Genomic DNA, 15742 nt, shown 5'->3' with positions numbered 1-15742 from the left:
CAGGTATGATCACAGTTCGTAACTGTTACTAAATTACACTTTAAAAGAATAAACTTTGTTTTACATGTAAGTGGACTGGATATTAAGATTCTCATACTTACTTTGATTTGTAGAAGGAAATGCATATTCATCAAAATAAATTATATTCTAAACCCTACCTGGTTCATTAGTACCTAGTTATATTGGGGACTGGTTCATTAGTAACTAGTTATATTGGGGAAATTATGTAGTGACTACCAGACTAAAAGAATAATTCAGTTCTGATAGTATTGATTATTCTAATGTTATATCACTTATCAAATATATAGGTTTCACGAGGTCACGTTTAGCTTCTCAAGCTCCAGTTTTATCTCCAAGGAGTCTGTTTAGTACTGTGGTGCTTGTGGCCATAATAACCATAACAGCCAACATTTATTGAGTACTTACTCTGTGCAGCATGCTACTAAATGCTTTATATATACTATGTCATTTAATTCTCACATGTGACTTTATTGTAAAATCGGGGTTGAAAGTAGAAAAGAGATTGGAAAAATAACCTGGAAGGACATAAAGGAGGAAAGCAGGGAAAAGGATAGTTGATATATTTTTGTTTTAACTTCCTTCTTATCCTGTTTTGCTTCTGATTCTTTGCCAATGACTCACAAGGCCCAAGTATTATCTTTTCTTCTCTCGCTGTAATTGTACTGCAGTGGAGTCTTTGTATATGCCACTAAAATATGTAACTGGATAAAGAAGTAAGAGCTTATGTAAAGATCTGATATTCTCTCGATATTTAGGGATTCTAAAATACTACCACTAATTGTAAATAACAGCTATGATTTCAGGCAGTTAAATTTTAGCTGACTCTTGGTTTTAACATCATCAGAGTATTTTTACCAAAACCTTGATACGCAACAATATCCCTATGAATAAAATGTTTGTTATTATTTTAAGAATGTAGATTTCATGACTATGGCTTTTATTTGTTCACTGCTTTCTTTTGCTTTCTTGTTTCAGTTAAAGAAATGTATGACTATCAAGGCAGGTCCTATCTTCACATACCTCAGGATGTTGGTGTTAATCTGCGGTCACCTGTGCCACCTGAGAAGTGTTATCTTCCCAAAAAACAAATTCATGTGTGGTCCGGACACACAAAGGTAAGCAAATTGGTTGTTTTTGTTTGTTGTAATGTATAACAGTGACAACAGCATAACTTTTCAGCTATTGATGTGGGACATTCAATATTTCTAGTAAAGATGTAGAGAAGTCAAGATAGAACAGGGAGGTCAAACTGAAGATAAACCGGAGTCAGACTCTGGCGGTACCAACACATATGAGTCACAAGTGAATACTCAGTCTTCAAGGTCATCTGATTGGGCCGTGACATAAGCATTCATGATTCGGTGTCCTATCCCCTTATGGTAGCCCAGGCCTTCGCCTCCAAGTTCCTGCCATAATATTCTTCCTCTTGGGCACCAAGTCAGTGAGTAATGGGCTGGTACTAGCACAAAAGCCTCAATAATTTTACCTTAGCAATTAGAGTTATCACACTTCAAAGAAGATTAGATGCTCCCTGGTTTATACACTATGATATTCTTAAACTAATGCAGAGACAAGACACTTGAAAATTTTGATGTTAATATTCTTTGTCATCTGCACTGTTCCAACTGATAATTTCCAGCTCTTAGCAAAGAGCAAAGGTACTGAGTAAAAGAAGGAAGAGGAGTGAGGGCATTAGTAACATGATTGACCAAGAATTCCCTTGGGTGAGGAAGTCGGTAATGAAGGTTAAAAAAAAATCTTGAAAAGCTTAGCGTCCAAAGGGCTGCTCTTAGAATACTAGCAAAGGTTATTCTAGGGTATGATTTTTAGAATGAAGAAAAATAGTAAATTAGGTGGCTTAAAAATACACTGTCTTTCCCTTCTGTTTAATTTTAGCTGAGATTTCAAATGCTTCTGATAATTTTAATTCCTTTTTACAGGGCGTCAGTGCAGTCAGATTGTTTCCTCTCTCTGGCCATTTGTTGCTGTCTTGTTCCATGGACTGTAAAATTAAGGTGAGTTTTCAGTAACAGAGTAGGAGTGCTACAAAGCTAGTGCTTTGGTTAAATCTATTCGGTTATTATAGATAAATCTGGGTTTGTTAGGCAATTAGAGTCTAATTATTTTCTCTTAAGCCCTGTGAATGCAGCAGTTTATGAACTGCTTCCAAACACGTTGATTCAGATATGGCTTTGTGGTCCAATTGGCTAGGCTCTTTTTTTTTTTTTTAAGATTTTTAAAAATTTTTATTTATTATTTATTTTTTGACTGCGTTGGGTCTTTGTTGCTACGCGCAGGCCTTCTCGAGTTGAGGTGAGTGGGGGCTACTCTTCGTTGCGGTGCACGGACTCTAGGTGCACGGGCTTCAGTAGTTGTGGCACACAGGCTCAGTAGTTGTGGCTCACGGGCTCTAGAGCGCAGGCTCAGCAGTTGTGGTGCACGGGCTTAGTTGCTCCGTGGCATGTGGGATCCTCCCGGACCAGGGCGCGAACGCGTGTCCCCTGCATTGGCAGGTGGATTCCTAACCACTGCACCACCAGGGAGGCCCTTGGCTAGGCTCTTTGTAAGCTTAGATAGCTGATTAGGACATAATCAATCACATTGGCTTCAGGCACATAAATATTTAATCACCAATAATGCATTTTTATAGAGGTTTTAGATATCTGAGTTCATTTGTTCCTTAGTACCTTAAAGGTAGAGAGGACATGTGATAGAAAACCCATTTTTAGAGAGCAGATAATGTAATTCACCCTTTTTCTTCTAAATGCTAGTAGCAGAATTGCTCCCAGCCTCTTCTCACACTTTTTATAGTCTTGGGAAGGTCCAACTTTAGTTGATGTTCAGCTGTAGAATGTGTGGTAGAAAAACTCACTTGCCAATACATGTCAACTTGAATATGGGAAAGCCTTTTAAAAACTTAAATCTGGAAGCATGGTTTTTATCTTTTTTATGTCTTCTGTGTCTGGATCATTATACTGGTCAATAAATATCAACCCTATAGTGCTCTTGAGTCTTGGAAAGTTAACTCATGAAAATTTTACTCTTTGTAAATAATTCATGGGTAGTAACAATATATAAAGGCAGCTTTTTTTGATGAGAGCAACCATTTAGGCATTTGCCTCAACTTAGTGGCTTAAAATGACAGGACAACAGTTTGGAGTAAAAAGACTTATTTCCTTTAACTTGCAGTTTATACAGACTATGTTAATTGAGATTAAGGTCTTCTGTTTGACCAGCATAGAATTTAATTTGTTCACATCTGTAAACATTTATTAGGTACCTATTATGTGCAAAGGACTGAGGATGAAAAATTGTTTAGGGGCTTCCCTGGTGGCAAGGGGTTAAGAATCCTCCTGCCAATGCAGGGGACACGGTTTCAAGCCCTGGTCTGGGAAGATCCCACATGCCGCAGAGCAACTAAGCCTGTGAGCCACAACTACTGAGCCTATGCTCTAGAACCCATAAGCCACAACTGCTGAGCCTGCGTGCCACAGCTACTGAAGCCCACATGCCTAGAGCTTGTGCTCGGCAACAAGAGAAGCCACCACAATGAGAAGCCCGCGTACCGCAACGAAGAGTAGCCCTGCTCACCGCAACTAGAGAAAGCCCACGTGCAGCAACAAAGACCCAGTGCAGTCATAAATAATAAATAGATAAGATAGACAGATAAATAAAATTTTTTAAAAATTGTTTAGGCACTGTCCCTGCTCTTAAGCTGATTGTTTCGTTATGATGTAAATGATCATTGTAGAGGCAGATGCAAGGTATTCCGGTTTCAGAGAGGAAGCATACCTCAATAGGAAGGTAACTAAGTAAGCAGGGGAAGGGCATAGGGAGTAGAGTATGTCTGAGAGGAGTAAATAGAATGAATCAGCTTGGTATGTGGTGAAAACTGCAAGTGGTGTGACTGCTAGAGTCTAAAATCTGAGAGGCATAGAATGACTACAATCAAGGCAAAGGACCAGGACCTGGGGTCCTTTCCTGGTATGCTATGGGAACTGAGACTTTATCCTGTTGGCACTGGGTGGCCAGGAAATGCTTTCTATTTTAGATCATTAGCAACACTGTCAAGGATTGGATTTGAGGCAGGCAAGAATAAAGGTAGTTTCAAAGCTATTGTATTAATTCACTTTAGATGTGATCAGAATTATGAACTTGTTATATTTTAGTCTAGATTATCATTTTCATAACAGCTTTTATAAGTTAATACTTCAGAAAAGTTTAAAAAAAAAACCTTTCAGTACCAAAATGTTATAACAACATTTTAATAACATATAATTCTTTTAAAAGTAGTTCATAGTATTACGTAAGTAGAAACTTTTCATCATAGAAAATATATCAAATACAGAAAAGAACAAGAAGAAAATGAAAACCACCTGTATAAGCTCCATCTAAGTTCTCTTGATTTCAGAGTTTAGCTTTAAAGTGTGTGTGTATGTGTGTGCACATGCCTATGTGTGTAGTCCAAATAGTGCAAGTCACTAACAGCACTGAACAGTATGTTTAATGATATATAATGCCTTTGGTTAAATAACCTGTACACACAGATTTGCACATACATAGCTGGCATACGACTTTTGTTAGTGATTGATAGTTGTCATTTTATCGAAGTCTTGTATTAAATTTAATGTTTCTTTGTGTTGTTTTTTCTCCAGCTATGGGAGGTTTATGGAGACAGGCGCTGTCTGCGAACATTTATTGGTAATACTTTTCTCTCTGGCTATAAATCTGTTTGGAAATACTTTTTAAACTACAATAACAACATTAACAGTAATTTTACTACACTGATATGAAGGAAAGCCTTCATGGACTTGAGCTGAGTCTTGAAGGAGGGGTAAGTCTCCCCGTGAAGACAAAGAACTAGGAAGAGAGAGCAGCAGAAGCTAAAGCAAGAGTGGAATGAGAAAGCATGCTGCTTTGAGGGAACCACTTATACTTCAGAATTGTTAGCCTGAGGGATACAGTAAGAGATGACAGTGGAGAAAAGCAGTAGAGGAGGGCAGAGTATGAAAGACCTTTAGACTGTCCTGGGGGCCTTGGGAAGCCAACCACTGAACTGCTCTTGCAGGAAAGCAACGTGATCAGATTTGAAGTTTACAAAGATCACAGTGGCAGTATGGAGGATGCTTTGGTGGGGCAGGCCTGGAGGCAAGAAAGTGATTTACAAGGTTATTTCATTGGTCTGGATTAGAGATAATGAGAGCCTGAACTAAAGCAGCAGAGAGAGAGGAAAGAAACAATCAAGAGTTAGGGAAGAGATATGGGAACATATGTATATGTATAACTGATTCACTTTGTTATAAAGCAGTTATACTCCAATAAAGATGTAAAAATAAATAAATAAAAAATAAATTTTAAGATAGAAATTAAAAAAAAAAAGAGTTAAAACCAATGGGACTTGGTTAGCAAGTGAGTGATAAGAGTGAGGCAGGAATCTAGAGTGACTCTCAGGTGGCTGGAGGAATGGTGGTGCTACTCATCATAGGAAGATGATGAGATTTCAGACTAATGCAATTTGAGCTGCCTTTGAGATATTGAGATAAAAATGTCCAGTAAGCAATTAGATAGCCAGATGTTGAGCTTTGCAGAGAGGTTGGGAATTGGCAACAAAAACAGATAAAGAGATAAGGTTGAGAGAATTCCTTTAAGGAAAGAAAGCCAAAAAGAGGACAGCCTTGTTGGTAGATACTAGTTTATTGTCTTTGTCAGATTTTGTGTGAAGGCTAGTTATGTTTTGAAATTTAACTGTACCAAATTGAAATGGTATTTGTGTGAATTATATTGGCTCTGTTTTTAGATTTAAGTGGGGGTCCATTTGCCAGTGCTTTGTTACGATTTTAGGGCCTCACTGCACAAATGCGGCCCGAGATGCCAGGGCAGCCCAGAAGACTTGTGGGAAGGCTCTGAGCAGTGTACAGGGAACAAAATGTCTCCTGCGACATAGGGGATTTGATCTCCATCTGTCTCCCCTGCACTGGCAGTTTTTCAGTGGAAAACTGAAAATTTCCTACTTAGAAAGATGATAGCAGCTCTGACTGGGACTCCTGCTGTACAAAAGAATGCCTAATTGCCATGACTGGAGGTCATCGGTGGTAGTGGTTCAGGACCCCTGGGTACGGCTGACAATTTGTGCCATGCACATTTTGCACAATTGTGCTTGGCAGTCTTTGTCATGGTGGGATGGTAAAAAGTAGGAAAGTTTCTGCTTTCATTTAATCATATTTATTTGCCTCTGTAACTTTCAGAAGAATTCACTGGTCAGGCAAGATTGATTTCCAAGGAAAGCACCTTAACATTATTGTCAAATGCCATTTTAAAACTAAATAATAGTTAATATTTGTTTTCAAAAAGGTTTAGTCTCTGAGATTCTGAATCCATTTCTGTGAAATTCGGGAATGTGATCACAGAAATAGACAATTATTGAACAAAGGCCACAACTTCATGAACCTTAGGTTTAGGTCACTTTGTTTTCACTTCCAGCTTGGCAAGTAATCTCAGAGTGAACTTTCAAATCGTCACCAGCCATTTCTCTTTCATTGGCAATAAATGGACTATTATGTTTCCTTAAATTCTTTTGACTGTTTAGTCATCAGCTGTATGTATAACATATTAGGAGAGTGCATGAGAGACTTTTTAAAACAAAGTTTCTTTTCTTATGGTTCTTACCTAAATTTTGTGCATCAGAATCACCAGAGGAGCTTTTCAAAGGGGAAAAAAACCACCTACATTCCCAAGCCCACACATAACATATTCTGAGTCAGTAAATCAGCATGTGGGGTTCCAGTGATTTTGACTCACAGCGTGGCTTGAAAAATACTGTTTAATGCTGTTTCTCTTATGGTGCTTATATTTTAAAAGAACATACTTCACCTCACCTCCATTTCTATTGTCTCTGCCTTTAGGTCACAGTAAAGCTGTTAGGGACATCTGCTTTAATACTGCAGGAACACAGTTCCTCAGTGCAGCTTATGACAGGTATCTTAAGCTCTGGGACACTGAGACAGGTAAGAGTTCACTTATACTAACATCTATTTACCTTATAAATTAGTGTTTTTAAATGAAACAATGTAAGTGGTCTTCTGTGGTAAAATGGTACCTTCCCTAACTGCTGATTCTCATATCATTGACTATCAGCTAATATCACAAAATGTTTGTAGGGTTGAAACTCAGCTATATAAGTAGCTCTTTTACTATGAAATTTCTTTTCCACCAAATATTTACAATTTATAAAGCAAATATATTGATAGACAAGGAAATTTAAAAATTTCCGTAGACTATTTAATTGATCTTTTTGTTCCCCTACATAACCTAGCACACTGCACTGCACAACACAGAAGCACAATAAATACCTGATGAGCAGAATTAAATTTAATTGCCCCAGTTGGTTAAAATGGAGGTCTAAACTTCCATGGAAAGATTGGTTTTATATATTCACAGACATATTGATTACATCAGCACGCTGTGGCTAGTATAATTTTATATAATTAGACAGCCATCTTTCATCCTACTGAGTTTTAAGGATAAAGAAAACAGGTAATAGTTATTGAACACTGTCTACCAGGCATTGTACTAAGTGCTTATATTGCAGTAACTTGGTCAATCCTTAAAATATCACTATGAGATTAAATACTATTATTGTTATAGATGAGGAAACTGAGGCTTAAGAGGTAACTTTTCTAGGGTCACACAGCTAGTAATGGTCGAATTGGGTTCAAATCAAGGTCTCTGTAATGCCAAAGCCCATATTCTTAACATCTTTGGCAGTGGTCCTCAACTCTAGCTGCATTTTTTTAATAAATTTATTTATTCATTCATTTATTTAATTTTTGGCTGCACTGGGTCTTCGCCGCTGCACACGGGCCTTCCCTAGCTGCAGTGAGCGGGCCTCTCATTGCGGTGGCCTCTCCCGCTGCAGAGCACAGGCTCTAGGCATGCGGGCTTCAGTAGCTGTGGCTCGCAGGCTCCAGAGCGCAGGCTCAGCAGTTGTGGCGCACGGGTTTAGTTGCTCCGTGGCATGTGGGATCCCCCCGGACCAAGGCTCAAACCCGTGTCCCCTACATTGGCAGGCGGATTCTCAACCACTGTGCCACCAGGGAAGCCCCTCTAGCTGCATATTGTAATCACCTGGAGAACTTTATCTGCTCTGCAATTGATGATACAGATACTTTTGAATATACTTTTTTTTTTGCTGTACGCGGGCCTCTCACTGTTATGGCCTCTCCCTTTGCGGAGTACAGCCTCCAGATGCGCAGGCTCAGTGGCCATGGCTCACGGGCCCAGCCGCTCCGCGGCACGTGGTATCTTCCCGGACCAGGGCACGAACCCGTGTCCCCTGCATCGGCAGGCGGACTCTCAACCACTGCGCCACCAGGGAAGCCCCTTGAATATACTATTTTTAATCATTAAAAATCCTTGAAAAGGAACAATGTAGTTTACAGTAAAGAACAAGTAGGTTGCCATTCCTCAAAATTTATTAGCAAATGATCTCTAGATCTTAATCCCAGGGTTATCTTTAAATGGTCAAATTTATTTTACCTACTTTAACTTGGGTCTTTGGTTTTAGGACAGTGTATATCAAGATTTACAAACCGAAAAGTACCCTATTGTGTCAAATTTAATCCTGATGAAGATAAGCAAAATCTCTTTGTGGCTGGGATGTCTGATAAAAAGATTGTGCAAGTAAGTCTTTTCACAATATTTTTATTAAGATTCCTGAGCTTTACACTACATGAGGGGCTAGAATAAGGAATATTAACTTGTTTAATGTTTGCTACTTCTAGGGAGTGCTGATGTTCTAGTCTTGGAAGCAGTGAATCTATAAAAACACGATTTGGGACATCTTTTTTCCTTCTCCATTTTCCACAGTTATGATCTTTGTTTTCATAAATCTGCTCTTTGCCATTTCTCTTATTTGATATACAGTGGGACATTCGAAGTGGAGAAATTGTACAGGAATATGATCGGCATTTGGGAGCTGTCAACACCATTGTTTTTGTTGATGAGAATAGGAGATTTGTGAGCACATCTGATGATAAGAGCCTAAGAGTTTGGGAATGGTGAGTTTTTATCAGTAGAAAATCTAATTAATATAAAGCAAACAATTTAAAATTTTGTAGTGAAAGGCTTTCAATTTGAATATTTTCACAACTGTGATCTCTGGCCTGTCAGTCAAACTGGTTTAACTATTTAGGTATCCAGAATATGAAAATAAAAATTTAAACATGCTACTTTTCATAGTCTTTAGATAATCTATCTAAAGTAATGTGTATTTTGAGTCCTTTTTCTTGCACTAGTAAAAAAGCTTATATAGTGCCATCTTACATTCTTTATTAGGTATCTTATTCATCTGTGCAAAATGACTGACGAAAAGTAGGGGTCACACACGTATAGACTGTGTTGCTTATGCTAGGGATTGAACATAACATCCTAGCCTTAGAACCAACCCAAAGAAAATATTTTTAAAATCTCTTAATTTTTTTAAATGTGTGCATTTTGATTATTCAGTACTGAAAATTGCCCCATGTCATCACCCCTGTGTCCTGCTGTTCATAGCCCATAATGTTTTACTTGTAAAGTATAATCAGAATATATTGCTTAATTTTGCTTTCCTAGAGAAAAAAACACTTTTCTAAAGTCAAGAAATACTAAAGCTAATTTCACTAAGTATCTATCATAGATCATGTTTTATAGTTGATTTTCAAAGCAATGCATAATAATCTTTTTGTTAGAGTTAATGTTTGGTTGGAACCCAGCTTGTTTTGATAGTCAATTATAAGGCACAACTCAACTGTGGTTACAGCCTTGCGGGGACTAGAAACTATCTCCCTACCCCCAGAAGTTGTTCAGCTGTAGGAAGTGAGAAGCCTTGAACTACAGGCAGTAGTTTCCTCCTGAAACTGAGTCTGTTTGGGGACCTGAGCACGTCCCTAACCATTGTCAGGACAGTTTGGGTAATTGAAGATTTAATGTAATTTAACTGCTGTTTCTCCCATCACCAGTATACCCCTCCAAATTACCCCCAATTAATGGATAGTTGACTGTACTTTATACATAGTCTTAATAACATCATTCTTAATGTCCATGGTTTGAGACTATCTTATAACTAAGATCTCTTCTACTTCATAAATGATGTTACATGCAGAGGACCTGATAAGGATATAGTTTTATATGAGCCATATAGACCATTTGCACAACAAGCTAGATAGTTTAGTGTACATATAGCTGTTTTGTTTTATGTACTTTAACAGTTTGATTATACTTAAACTTTCAGGTGTTTCTATCAGATATTTTCAGCTCCATTTGAAAATGTGAAGTAATATAAAAGAAACTGGTAAATGTTTGAATGATGCACCAGTTACAGGGCTTTTAGAACACTTGTGTATGTTTTCTAAATTAGAGCATCGGTCAGTAAAATATTTTGATTAAATGATCATGTTTCTTTTTTTTCCTTCTCAGAGCTTAAGAAATACTCCTAAGACTCATGATACTGTTTCATTATAAATGATGACATCCTGTAGATTTTAGTTTAATTCTCACTTGCGATTAGAGCCTTCCTAACCAATCCTCACATGAGATTAAGCATCTTGTCTATTATCCCACAGACAACCCTTTGCTTCTCACAGCTTTTTTAGTTCTTGCTTATTTATTCTCTTCCCTGATGAGTTCTTTTTTTATTTTTAATTTTTTTTGAAGTATAGTTGATTTACAGTGTTGCATCCTGACGAGTTCTTAATCATGAGAGAAAGAACTGTCAGTCAAATTCTCCATCTGTCTTCAACACCAGCACAGTGCCTGGCATGTAGTATGCACTGAATATCTAAGGAACTCATTGTCATAATTATTAATGATGTTACATTTATTGAGCTCTTTCTATGTCCCAGGCACACTAAGCATTTTACATGAACTATTTCATTTAATGGGCAAGTGATCTTACGAGATAGGTGTATTTCCTATTCCTGTTTTACAGATAAGGAAACTGAGATAGATTAAGTAATTTGCCCAAGGTTCCACAAGAAACGAAAGAGCCAGAATTCAAACTCAGATCAAACTGATTCCAAAGATTTTTTTTGGTTTTTTATATAAATTTACTTAATTTATTTATTTTTGGCTGCGTTGGGTCTTCGTTGCTGCGCGCAGTCTTTCTCTACTTGAGATGAGTGGGGGCTACCCTTTGTTGTGGTGTGCGGGCTTCTCATCGCGGTGGCTTCTCTTGTTATGGAGCATGGGCTGTAGGCGCACGGGCTTCAGTAGTTGTGGCATGCAGGCTCAGTAGTTGTGGCTCGCAGGCTCTAGAGCGCAGGCTCAGCAGTTGTGCCACACGGGCTTAGTTGCTCCGCAGCAAGTGGGATCTTCCCAGACCAGGGCTCGAACCCGTGTCCCCTCCATTGGCAGGCAGATTCTTAACCACTGCGCCACCAGGGAAGCCACTCCAAAGATTTTTCTTTTTCTTTTTTTCTCCCCAGTTTTATTGAGGTATAATTAAAACTGAGGTATAAATAAAATTGTAATGTATTTAAAGTGTACAACATAATTATTTGATATACGTATACGGTGTGAAATAATTCATTAACCCTTAATTAACATATCTATCACCTCACGTATTTACTTTTTTGTTTGGTGAGAACACTTACGTTCTACTCTCCTAGCAAATTTTAATTATGCAATACAGTATTATCAACTATAGCCACCATGGTGTATACACTAGAACCTCAGACCTTATTAATCTTACAGATAAAAGTTTGTACCCTTTTACTAGCTTTGCCTAATTCCCTGCCCACCCCTCCACCCAGCCCCTGGCAGCCAGTATTCCACTCTCTATTTTTATGAGTTTGACTTTTTTTAAAAGACTGCACAAATAAGTGATACCATGCAGTATTTGTCTGACTTATTTCACTTAGCATAATACCTACCCTCCAGGTTCACCCAAAGGAACCTTGGTTTTCTTAAACAATACTATACAAACTAAGACTATTATACAGTTTTAAAGAAGAATAGGAGATTGTAATTAGATATTGAGCATCCTGTGGTATCCTAATTGCCTAAATTCTAAATTCATGAGATACTATAGGCATGTTTTCTCCCAAAGGCATTTATTTTTCTTAAAATGTTTTTAAAAGAAAATTTTACAGTGGTTGGCACAAATGTCTATCTTTTATTTTTAAAATTTCATAGGTGTTAGGTTTTTGTTCTTTTTGGGGGTTTTTTTGTTGTTTTTTTTTAAAGAAGATGTTGAGGGTAGGAGTTTTAATTAATTTATTTATTTTTGGCTGTGTTGGGTCTTCGTTTCTGTGCGAGGGCTTTCTCTAGTTGTGGCAAGCGGGGGCCACTCCTCATCACGGTGCGCAGGCCTCTCACCATGGCGGCCTCTCTTGTTGCGGAGCACAGGCTCCAGACACGCAGGCTCAGTAGTTGTGGCTCACGGAGCCAGTTGCTCCGCGGCATGTGGGATCCTCCCAGTCCAGGGCTCGAACCCGTGTCCCCTGCATTAGCAGGCAGACTCTCAACCACTGCGCCACCAGGGAAGCCCTCTTTTTGTTTTTTTGATGATCTCATTTCCAGACTGAAGATTATTTGTAACATAAGTTACTAGCTTATTATACTGATTTACAATTTCTAATTAGAATATAGTATTATGTTTATTAAATAGAACTATGCCTAGCATTTTTACTAGCAATTATGAAGTTCACAGGTGTTCAGATTCTTTTCATGTTATAGAGCTCATTGCACCAAGAGTCCTTGAAGGGATCTGTTTAAATTTTAGTAAACCATTGATTGATATGAACCTGAACTATCATTAACTTTAGAAAATGCTCTTATTTTTTAATTCATGTTATAAAATTATCAGCCACTAATAATGAGAAGGGAAAAGTAGTTGAACCTTTTTAAGGTTGAGGCTCTTCTCAATACATTTGGGTCATTCATTCTGAATGTCAGTTCTCACTGGTAGCTTAGAGGTATTAAAGGGTTGGAGATTTGATAAATGATACTGTTCTTCAGGTTATACCTGAAAATGTTTTCCTCCAACCAAGACTCTGATAGTTTTTTCCAATCATTTGCTTCTTCTTCCGGGTTGATAGATAGATGGTTAGAGAAGATGCTTACTTAAAAGGCAAATTATTATTGTTATTGCTCTAATTAATCAAAGTCTTTGAACTTGAACCATGGTTTGAAATTGAAATTGGTGCTTTATAGTCTGTATTATTCATCAGATTACATTTCCCACACATTACTCTATAAAAAACAATTCTGATGTCCCATGGTCTCTGAAGGACCAAAATCCTTCAGAATTAGTAAAGAATTTTTTATCATGGAGAATATTAAAAATGAAAAGACACTTAGAATTTTGGATGGGTCTAGATTTAGGTGACTAGTTTTGGATTTTTGTTGTTTTTGTTTTATCTTTTGTATCACTCACAAGAAAAATATTTTAATGCTTTTTCTCCTACACTGTACACATTTGGAATACTTTACAAATAAGCTGAAAATAGAAGATGTCCAGGTACCAAGCACTTAATCTACCTTACCCATCCCTTACCCATCTGGATGGGCTCGACCTGCTTGCAGATCCCTGTACATCTTTGCCTACCATCTATCTGCTTGCATTGCTGAAAGCTCTTTAGCACTCTCACCTGCTTGCAGAGTAACAAGTTATGGTTGACTGGCAGGTAAAATAAGAATATTTCCCTGTAGGCTTGCCTCAGACATCTTGCTTCTGGCTACCGTGGTACATTTTTAGATGAGTTCATTATTAAAGAACTTATAGTAACAGATTTTTTTTTAACATAAAGGCCAAAGTTTAAATCAAATAGAGATAGAAAACTAAATCACTGACACTTGTAATTATCATGGAAAGTCATTTGTAAAGTAAAAGCTTTATAATAATCAATAGAATGTCATTTTGTGGTTTTCCTTCTTCCAGGAAGTTTCATGAAAGGTTTATTAAATATATAATTTCGAGAGCATCTCTTTTGTTTCAGAGATTATTATTCTAAAAGTACTTTTAGAAATTACTATTCTGATATGCTATTTTTAATTTTTAGGGATATCCCTGTGGATTTCAAGTATATAGCAGAACCCAGCATGCACTCAATGCCTGCAGTGACTTTGTCTCCAAATGGTAAGTTAGTAGATAGTGTTTTTAAATGAGCTCTGTTTTCAAAAGAGCCTTGGCCATTCCCTCCTAGGGGAAGTGTGTCACAGTGCCATACTTATATAAGGAAATCTTTTCAATATTAGAAATAATCACTGGTTTTCATGTGTGAGTCACCTCACCCATTCTCTTGTTATTTTTAAAAGGTAAATATAAAAGAAATGATGATTTGCAACTAACATTGCCCGAGCATCTAAGGATTTCCATCTGAGAATCAGGATTTATTTTTTTAATATATAATTATCCTTCTAAGAGAATCATGTTCAAGAGCTCAGTGGTTTATTGTGAGCTCTTTTTCTTTCAGAGAATAGGAAATTTTGTTCTGGTTCCTCATAGAAAACACCTTAGCAATTTACTGTAAAAGATTTTTTCAGGCAAAAATTAAAAAGATAAGTCTAATACTGTTTTCTATTTAATAATTCATTGCCTTTTAAGTACAAGTACTACAGATATACTGATATAATTCTACACGATGATATTAAAGTGGAGGATCCGATATTTGGGCAGCATTGTGAACTCAGTAGCTACTGTGAGTATAGAGCAAGGAAGAGGGGTCAAGAAAGAGTTTGCTTTTCTAGTCGGGGCATCTGCCACAGGCAAATCAGTGATATTTGTCAAATGCCCTATGATTTTTATGAGAAGAGCAACCTCACTGGGTGCTGTTCTGATAATCACTATATTGTATACAGTCACATTTGTCACTGTGCACCTGAATTTCATATAGTGTATTTTTAAACCATCCATTACAAATACTGTGCCCATCTTGAACAAGGCCATTTACCCAGTCAGACTGTGAGCATTGTTAAGAGTCATCCCTTAGTTAATCATGTTTACAACTATACAGGATGTAAAGATACTGCAGTTAACACTCTAATGGCTTTGGTGGATCCTGGGTAGATAAAAGCAAGGTGGCCCAAATTGAAAAATGGGCAGAAGACCTAAATAGACATTTATCCAAAGAAGACATACAGATGGCCAGTAGGCACATGAAAAGATGCTCATCATTGCTAATTAGAGAAATGCAAACCAAAACTACAATGAGGTACCACGTCACACCAGTCAGAATGGCTGTCTTTAAAAAGTCTACAAATAATAAATGCTAGAGAGGGTGTGGAGAAAAGGGAACCCTCTTACACTGCTGGTGGGAATGTAAATTGGTGTAGCCACTAAGGAAAACAGTATGGAGTTCCTCAAAAAACTAAAAATAGAGTTGCCATATGATTCAGCAATCCCATTCCTGGGCATTTAACCAGAGAAAACTATAATTCGAAAAGATACATGCACCCTTAGTTCACAGCAGCACTATTTACAATAGCCAAGACATGGAAACAACCTAAATGTCCACTGACAGATGAATGGATAAAGAAGATGTGGTACATATATACAATGGAATACTACTCAGCCATAAAAAAGAATGAAATAATGCCATTTACAGCAACATTGATGGACCTAGAGAATATCATACTAAGTGGAGTAAGCCAGAAAGAGAAAGACAAACACCATTATGATTTTATATACAAAATGGATAAACAACAAGGTCCTACTGTATAGCACTGGGAACTATATTCAGTA

General features: G+C 37.4%; 1 protein-coding gene across 2 annotated transcripts in view; it reads left to right on the top strand.

Annotated features, from left to right (window-relative positions):
• Window positions 1–15742, top strand: part of CDC40 (cell division cycle 40) — a 54896-nt gene that overhangs the window by 35399 nt on the left and 3755 nt on the right. For both annotated transcript variants that reach the window (XM_024740931.1, XM_024740930.1), the window contains 7 exons: window positions 997–1136; window positions 1962–2036; window positions 4677–4722; window positions 6924–7025; window positions 8585–8700; window positions 8944–9077; window positions 14061–14137. In XM_024740931.1, the coding sequence (XP_024596699.1) occupies window positions 997–1136; window positions 1962–2036; window positions 4677–4722; window positions 6924–7025; window positions 8585–8700; window positions 8944–9077; window positions 14061–14137 (690 nt within the window). The remainder of the gene's footprint in view (window positions 1–996; window positions 1137–1961; window positions 2037–4676; window positions 4723–6923; window positions 7026–8584; window positions 8701–8943; window positions 9078–14060; window positions 14138–15742) is intronic.

The sequence above is a fragment of the Neophocaena asiaeorientalis genome, unplaced genomic scaffold, assembly GCF_003031525.2.
Source record: "Neophocaena asiaeorientalis asiaeorientalis breed wild unplaced genomic scaffold, Neophocaena_asiaeorientalis_V1.1 scaffold203, whole genome shotgun sequence".
Classification (NCBI taxonomy): domain Eukaryota; kingdom Metazoa; phylum Chordata; class Mammalia; order Artiodactyla; family Phocoenidae; genus Neophocaena; species Neophocaena asiaeorientalis.
The sequence above is the reverse complement of the archived record's forward strand: the minus strand, read 5'-3'. Positions and strand labels throughout refer to the sequence as shown.